The sequence below is a fragment of the Aptenodytes forsteri genome, unplaced genomic scaffold (genome assembly GCF_000699145.1).
Source record: "Aptenodytes forsteri isolate BGI_AS27 unplaced genomic scaffold, ASM69914v1 Scaffold53, whole genome shotgun sequence".
NCBI lineage: Eukaryota > Metazoa > Chordata > Aves > Sphenisciformes > Spheniscidae > Aptenodytes > Aptenodytes forsteri.
Genome location: NW_008795909.1, coordinates 2016431 through 2025486, shown reverse-complemented (window position 1 = coordinate 2025486; position 9056 = coordinate 2016431). Strand labels below are relative to the sequence as shown.

At 42.1% G+C, this 9056-nt stretch overlaps 1 protein-coding gene across 1 annotated transcript in view; it reads right to left on the bottom strand.

Annotated features, from left to right (window-relative positions):
- LOC103903310 (pleckstrin homology domain-containing family G member 7) overlaps nucleotides 1-8668 on the bottom strand; it is a 36578-nt gene extending 27910 nt beyond the window's left edge. Inside the window, exon 1 of the mRNA XM_019473416.1 lies at nucleotides 7961-8668. Within this exon, the coding sequence (XP_019328961.1) occupies nucleotides 7961-8668 (708 nt within the window). The remainder of the gene's footprint in view (nucleotides 1-7960) is intronic.
- Between the last annotated feature and the right edge of the window lie 388 nt (nucleotides 8669-9056).

Here is a 9056-nt window from a genome sequence, read left to right as displayed (position 1 = left end):
TTTTTTTTTTTTTTTTTTTTCTTTTTAGATGAAGCCTGATATACTATACTCTACTTGGCTCAGATTTAATACTTGTGTTTAGGCAGTTTGTGCACCAGGCTTAAAACCTATTAAGCCTGTTGGGTCCTTCCCAGCAAGAATTATGTCTATCTGTGATGGGATCTTGGATGACACTAAACACTCCCACTTGCTGCAGATGATCAGTACGTGATTGCCAATTCTTTACATGGGAAAACACATCATACCTCAGGCCAATTCTTGAAGATATCCATTGCTTTGAAGCAAGAATTAGGCTATGTCTGCCCATTAGTGATATCTTGGAGCTATGCAGGTATTTAAAACTCCTGTGAATAAACAATCCTACAGACCCTGAGCCTCAGATCTGTCATGGGGCTGGCACAGTGGTGCAGGCTGTAATTCGTGGTCCTTAGTGAGGCACAGGGAAAGCTGGGGATCTAGGTGTAGGAATGCACTGGTGAGAGGTGAGGAATGCCTGTGTTTGCTCAGCAAGAAATTTGAAAGAGTTTTCTAAATGTGGCACCTACCTTCAGGCCTGCGTATGACTGGGAATCACGGTTGAAATTTTCTCCTTTTGGATTTTGAAGGCCTTGGTCATTCTTTCTGGGCATGGCTAGCTTGTTTTCTTTCATGAAACTGCTGGTTGTGACCTTGACTTATTTTTTTGAGAAAATTTTGATCTCTGGTCACCAGCATCTTCTGGTCTCTGGCAATCACATTGCACGCTATACTATACTCCACAATAGATATTTATGGAAATTGCTTGCAGGTCTACATTTCAGTGTTGGAAGGTCTTGTGAGTAACCTCTAGCCATGAGTTGGGTCTGCTACCCTCGTGATTAGACCACTGCTGGAAAGGGTGGCATGGGCCACTCTCTTCCCTCTGCTTGAAACTGTGCAGGTAGGAATTTGTAACTGAACTGCTTGCAGGTGGAGATCCTGGCCTGGGCTCTGGTTGCTTCTAGCCTGTGGAGGAGGGAGGTGATCTGTGTCCTGCCCCCCTCATTAACCTCTTACATTTTGCATTCAACAATAAAATGCAGGCAAAAAAAATAAATTGAGGGGAATTTTAAAATTAGCGATGCAGTCACTTTGGTGTGGGGTAACAGAATCCCCTATGGAGGCCGCGCTCCCTTGCGTGTTGTCGTTGCACTGATCCTCCCTCCCCATCCCACATGCACACGCATTGTAGTCGTGGCTTTTGCTGGGCTCAGATACGCAAACCTCACCCTGTGTCTGACCTGCGCTTAGTAGCAGGGCCGCATGGGGCAGGTAGTCCATGGCACTGTCTGACACCAGGAGGTCTCCAGGGAACACCTCGAGTCCCGGCAGACTCACTACCACGGAGCTACGCCTGCGCTCGGTTGATCTGTGAGACGCAACAACAACACACGTCATCTCTCCCCGCTCGTAGCTGCAGAGGAAACTTCTGAAGCGCTCCTTGCTGGTACAGGAGGAAATGAGCTAAAAAACCAAATCACAGCGGCTATGACATAATGTGTTAAAGGAACAATGAGTAGAAAATTTCAGTGATCGACAACAAATACCTAATTATCTTTCCAACTCCACATTGTTGCTGAGATCAAGGTGCTTATGGCTGTGGCTTGCCTCAGATAATAGGTACTTATAGAATTTAAATGTTGGAAATTCCTGGGTTCATCTGAGATTAGGCAAAAAGTGAGTGGAGATTTCAGAGTCTGTGTTTTGGCACTGGACTCCAAAGGAGCAGTTAAATACCATGTCCCTAGCTGATATGTGGGTTGTCGTTATTTTTAACCTTCATGTAACTCAGGTGATTTCAAGGAAAAACAGCATACTAATGAAACAGTTAAAATGTGTTGGGTTTTTTTTTTTTAATATTTAACCTTTTGGCTAGTTTGTGCTATTTTCTCTCTAAATCTTTATGGCGTTTTTTCTGCTAACTCAACTATTTTGTATTTTGAATATAATATGACTTAGTGGCCCTGCTGATCGAAAACAAATGGCTCTTTCCAACTATTGTTGTTACTAACAGAGGGCATTGTCCTGGATATAAATCCATCAAGTGAAGTGACACAGGCATTCTGTATGCAATAGTGTGTTTGTGCCAGAGGCTGCTTGCATTCAAATACAGAAATTATTGGTGCACATCAAAAACCTTTTTGGATTTTGCTAATAACTCACACCGATACATAATCAATTGTGTTAGTGTACTGTTGCGAAGTGATGGGCGTCTGTAGCTTCTGTTCTGCTGTCTTCAACTGATTGATGCATGAAGACTGCATCAGATTTCAAAGGGTCAGTAATGAAGTAGCTGAGAGAGAAGGCATGAAGTGTTTGTGCATATATAAAAATTCTCTTTTTTTAGTCACCATTTATTGTGTATGGTATTTTTGGTCAGTTAAGTATAATTCTTACTACTTTTTTGCCTCGGCAGATACCTTACTGTGGATATTTAGCCATTTGCCAACACCTGATGTGAAACCTGGCAGGTATATTTTTTTCCCCTTAAGTGCCTGAACAGTCACTTGAAAACTTATCAACTGGCAGATGAGCTCTGAGGTAGAGAGCTGGGATTTGATGTGTATAGCAGGACATGGAGATTATGCTTTTTGTTATGATCTGGCAGTGACGTTGCTTGCAATTGCCTTAGCTAAACCAATTGAATTGTGCAGATGAAAGGAAAGACTGCTCCTAACAACAGAGAGGGCTGTAGGCTATCAGGAGGGCCAGGTCTGTGACTTTAACAGTTAAAATACGGGCATATTAGTGCTTGAAAACTAAGTGTCGAGGAGTTTGCAATGTGCAACGTACGAGTTCTCTGAAAGCTTTTCCTTTTCTGGTAGCCCTACTGAATGGGGTATATAGGATCTGTTTATTTAACTTCAGGGATTTTCAATGAAACTCCGAGGTTTCTCATGAAATTGAACCTAACATGGTTTGAGAGCTTTCATGGATGGGGTCTGTTTCTTGGTTGTCTGCGAGCCCGTACTAGTGCAAGGGAGACCGCGCACTGATGAGGCGCGCTGAGTGCTACCCAGTGCAAATTTTATGTGTTGGCAACAATTGTATTAAGATGCTTCTGAAACCTCTAGTGATTCCACCATGCAATCTCTTGGGCAGCTGGATTATTATACAAGCCAGTTGCTGCAATACAATACAAAGATAATTCTAAAAGTTGTCAATCTTGTACTGGGAAATTCAGGAGATTTATTTCGGGTTGGATTCACAATAAAATTTTGCCAATGTATTATTGATTTTTAAAGTATCTAGGCTACTTCAATTGCAGAATATATTTTGAAGTTGGAGGCTAGTCGCTTATGAAGATTAGCAATGGGAAGCACAGTTTCATTGTAACTGAGTTAAACGGTGTTATTTCCCTAGATCAAAAAGGCCTTGAACTTCAGAGACACATATGTCTAAACAAGCTCTTCACATAGGTATGCAAGCCTGTGAAGTCTGGGAGCATGCCAAGGTCACTTGGATGTGTATCTACAATATACCTTTGCAATCTGACATGCATGGTCTGATTAATGACTTACATGCCTAAATTATGTACTCATGCTTCACAGATGACGGTACAAGTATCTGTGATCATCTGGCCTGATGCCTGTAGACATATTAGATACATTAGATGCTCTTGTTGGTTTTACTGGAGACATGAAACTACTGAAGTGCCGTATGATGCAATTTATCAATTTTTCAGTCTGTATGCAATATTTTACCATCTTTTCATGCCTGCAGACCCTGTAGCTTTGCCTTTTTCTTTAGTTTTTTGTTTTTCTTATTAGAGGCAGGGGCCTGAAGTGCTTGAGTGAAAGAAACGTTTGTACTTTAGGGATCAACTCAAGCACCTGAGGAGATATCATCTGCAATAGCTCCTCCTTTAAATCTACCTGTTTCATGAAACAAGAGAATGTCACAGGTTTGCATTACAAAGTTATGGAAAATTATTAAAACACTGAAGCAGCTCATGGTCTCGAAAAACAAATATCCTGGGTAAACAGTTGTTTCTAGGGCATGGAGAGTTTCAGCTGATTGCTTTTCAGATGTCTGTATCTTGATATGTTCATAATCGTAGCCTAACTAGACCTTTAGATGTCCCAGGGAATAAACGTATATATAAATCACCTTACTTAAATAATAGATTTGTTATTTAAAGGAATGCCTACTAGATGAGAATAAAAGCAACTGAAGAGGTTACAAGGGTTGAACATTATAGGGTGGTCACAGTACTGAGATAGCTGCCAGGTGGTGACACTGTTACCCAAGCCACTCAGGGAGGGTATTTGGACTCCCTGATTCAAAGAGTTAGGATGACACTTTACAGGCATATGAGACATTAAAAGAGGAAGAGGAGCACTTCAAGATAGATGAGCCCAGCTCCCTCAACTCATTGAAAATGAGCTGCCTTAGCAGTTACTGAGAAGACTTCTCATTAGCTGGTTGTCTTTAGGAAATAGTGCAATCCAGTTTTGCACCCAGTCTCTGATATGCTGAACAGGGCAAGCAGAAAATGAGCTCAGAGTAAATGAAAGGTTTTGTTTTATCAACATTTCCTTCCATGGCAGTGCATCTTGCCCTGTCTCCACCACACACTGCTCTCTCTGCTGCCCCCTTTTTGTTTATTTATTTTGGCTGATTATTTTTAATCAGCATCAGTTCAGCACGTTGCCATGCCAACAGATATGTACTGGTATTCCTGACTGAAGGCTGTGTTGGGGAAGGCTGTTTAAAATGAGCATTGCTGCTTTAAGAAATGCTTTTGAAAGTACAGCCTGGGAGCAGGTAGAAGAGATGTTCATTAAAACTGAAGGATGGAGGTACGTTTTTACCCTGGATGATATATAAATCAGTCTTGGAGGAGGGTTGCCAACTGTCCCAATGCGCTTCTAGATGGAGAGAATAATCTGACATTTCAGCAGTTTTCTCTGGCTGTGATAAGAAGGCATTAGCTGTTAAGGAGTTAGACTAATGATTTGGATAAAGGAGGAGCTGAATACAGCCCTTGTCCAGCCCTTGGACCAAATTCAACCTGACAAAAAACTTTAAAGCAGAAACTGGTGATTTTTGTTTTACATTTCTGCACATTCTAATATCGGTCAGGACAAGAAATAAAATCATAATACATCATCCGAACATCCTTTTCTCAATCTTTCCTGATGGTGTCTGTGGAACAAAGCTTGCGTTGTTCCCTGTGTGATTTCTTGATTTTAAAATGTGTCTGGATAGAAGTCCAGAGCCTATATCTTAGCTGGTATATAGTGGCTTCCCTCCGAAGCTGCCAGGCAAGTAGCACCAAGAGAGGGTGTGTACATTAAATGTTTAATGTTCTCCCATTTAGCCATTTACATTCAGTATTCTTCAAATTCTCCCCTGAAGTTTGCTACAGATCACACAGATCTTTGCCCCGTCAGTGAGATATGCTTACGTATTATAGTTTTGAGTTGGATCAGTGCAGACTCTTCCCATAATAGGTGCAGATCACCTGTTTTCATACCAAGATACAAAGATGTCTCTCTTCTCTCCTCTCTCCATCTCCCTCTCCCTTCTTCTACTGTAAATTCAAAATGCTAAAGAGTGGGCTGGAAACTGCAACAGTTCAGAAAATCTAGGAAGCCTTTTCTACAGTGAACATGTAGGCACACACACATCTGTTAAGCCTTGTCTAGGGAACTGCATTGTGTAATGACTCATAAACTGTATCAGCCTGCTCCAACACACCCAGTCCCAAACACAGACCTGTTTGCAAACTGCTGGTTATAACAGAGCTTTTACCTGAAAAATGAGTAAACATTGGGAAGAAGAGGAGATACAGCTCAATTAATGATGTCTACTGCCTTAAGAAGTGAAACACATTACGGTAGAGTCACAAAAGCAGCGTATTGCTGTTTGTTGTGAGGCTATTTCTGTCTTCCCCAAGCCTTGCTCACCAGTGCTAGTGCTGTTAATATACCTCACTCACCTGCATGCCCCACCTGAAATCTTCAAGGGGATCATGCAGTAAAGTGAGCACTGCACCATCAGTGAGAGAGGTATGGTTATTAAGGGAGGTACTAGCTCCTACTTCCTTGTTTTTTGGGGAGAAAATAAACTTTGTTTCCCTTCTGTAAACTTTTGAACATCTTAAGGAAACAAACATGGCTGAATCAAACTCATTTCTAATCAAGCTTTTACTTTCTGGTAATTGCTTGTAAGAGCTTGATGCAATTTGCTGTACAGATCTATGGTACACAACACCTTATCTTGCCTGCACTAACTTATAAAATTCAAGTAGTATTCTTAGTTTGTAGGATTAACAACACCCCCATCCAGTAGCAGTCCTAGATCTGCTTTGCTCGTGTATGAGAACAATATCGAGCTGTTCTGCTAGCTTCTTTGCTCCCTTTTCCCTCCCACAAAGTTTTGAAGAATGTCGCTCAAGATTATGAGATGTTTCACATTCTTCAAGCTGAAATTTGACACTGCTAATCCAAACAGCCAGACCTTTTGGCAGTTAGTTCCTAGTGCAGAGCTCTCTGATGGTCCAGCTGAAATATTGTGTGAAACATAGCTAAATGTGTCAGGGAGAGGGCTATCTTTGAAAGAAAATCTCATTAAAAAGTTTAGTTTAACAAGCTGATGACAGGCATTTCACAAAGCAAATCTACAAATTAAAGTTGAGTTACACATATATGCCTCGCTGTTCAGTTTTGTCTTAGAGTGAAGCGGATTCATTAAAAATGTACAGAAGTGAAGCTTCGAATAAGATAAAACAAATACTTGCATACCTTTGCATAGGCAATCCACTCTGAAAGAAAGTGAGATATTCTTGTTACTTGGTCAGAAAGCAAGCAAGCACTCTGATTTTGTGAAAAAAGTACTCATTTGCTAAGAGAAATGTACTACATAGACTTAGACATTGGCTAATTATTTTCACTGTTGTGGAGGAAGGAGGAGAACTCATCTGATATCCAGAATGTTTCCTACATTTGAAGGGGGACAAAAATAGCTTTTGGTCTGTGGCATGAAACTAACTGGTTAGTAAAGAGCTATACACCTATTTGACACCATCCACATTCAGTGAAATGTGCATGTAGGTGCTTTGTGTAAGGATGGAGTCAAGCACGTGTCTGAATTTAACTGCTTGTGCAAGTGATGCAAGGTCTTTGAGAGTAGATCTAGTAGCAAACCTGGCTTTTGCAGTGCCTGTCCTTTTCTCCTTGGGGTGAAGTTATGGGGGACAGCTGGACGGTAGTCTGCCGCCAGGAAAAGACGAGGGCTAGCTCGTCCCTTGCTTATTTCTCTTTACTGATGCTGGCACTCACTGGACCAGTGTTTCCTTTTTTCAGAAAAGATTGCACAATTGCCTGCTCATTTATGGAGCTGAACATAAAAATGGAGGGGGCTAGTGAGTGGCAGAGCTAGGTAAGTGGAAGTAAAGAAAGGGAATGGGACCTCTTCCTTTGGTAGTAGCAAACCTTAAATTTGGCTCAACCATCTTGAATGACTTCATTCTTGGTTTTGTTGGGGTTAATAACGCTATTCAGTAAAACAGAATAGAGAACTACCCTGGCTTAGGAAGAACCTGGCTGAAGGACCCTGGAAGTAAAATAATCTTCTAAAACCCAAATCAGAACTGGATAAATCACTTAGTCTTGTTCTTTCATAGCCCCACAAACAGTTATACTGGCCCACCAGGGTGAATGGACAGAGGTGGGAAAGAGTGGCCATGTGCAGGAGTGGACTAGGCCAACCTGGTCACCAAGAGACAAGGCTGGAACCATTGTCTCTTGCTGATTTGGAAGGAAAAAAAAATCTCCCTTCCTGATGAGAATAGAAGTTGGTCTGTTGTATCGAAGGAACTAGGGCCAGGTTGCAATTCAGGTTAAGAACTGTGGTTTTGTTTGTGCACTGGGCCATGATGGACCAACACTGAATATGCAAGACTGAAAAGGAGGTCACATCATCCTATTCCTTTTACCTGGACACCCTCCTGTGGTGTAGGGCTGGGGTGGAGGAGTCTCCTCGGCAGCGTAGCAAAGTTGGCTCTCCAAGAGTTTTGGAGTGTCTCATTGGGACTGCCATTGCTGAGAGTGTCTTTTTGGCTTGGCAGCTTTGATCTGGTGCTGGCAGACTCTGGATCTGCTTTAGTTGTCTCAGACTTGGCTTTGGAAGACAGTAATTTTGCATGGACGCAAGAAGGCAACGACAATGAGGAAGCTGTAGTGCACCGAGGTGGACTCTTACAAATGTGGTGGAGAGAGCCAGCGTATTCCTTTTGATTCCCCGACTGAGCTGTGTCAGAGCAGTCCTGAAATGACAGTGCTTGTGAGGCAGAGGCCATCCTTAGACGCCTTAAAGTTGGAGAAGTGGAAATTCTGGCCAAAGCATGCCGGTCAAACTGGAAAGGTGCATGATGACTCCCAATGCACTCCTCTGTGGGAAGCTTCAGGAGTGAAGACTCTGTATAACCTCGTCTTCGAATGTAGTCACCTGGAGGCATGGTGGTGTCCATACAAACTGATACTGCCTGCGTTTCACAGGGACTGAAAACATCTTCTGGACTGCTGCTTCCAGACACAGCAACATTTTCTTTATGAAGCTTGGCTGCTTCCCTGTTTAGAAGTTCCACGCTGATGCAGGTTTCTTTCACCAGGTCTGGAGAATAATCACAGCTTGGTTGTTGCATTCTTTATTGGCAGCATGAAGATTTATAGCTTTGTGTACCTAGGACACGTGATCAGAAAAGGTTCTTAGAAACTTGCCATATGCATTTTTATATGGGAGGATATGCAAATGGAAAAAAAAATCTAAACAAAATAATGTAGATATATGTACTAGTACAGAAACAATTGCCTGTGTTTTGAATCGTACTTAAATGCAGGTTTCGACAGCTTCAGGACCCTATTTCAGCAAGCTGTTGAACAGCTTGTTGTTAAAACAGCCGCTAACTTTGACTGTGCAAGCAGTGTCAGCATCAGTCAGCAGAACTAATCAGATGGTAAAGACTAACTATGTGATTAGGAACTCTGCTCATCTGGTACTGCAGCCGCCTAATTTCCTGTTGCCACTCCCCC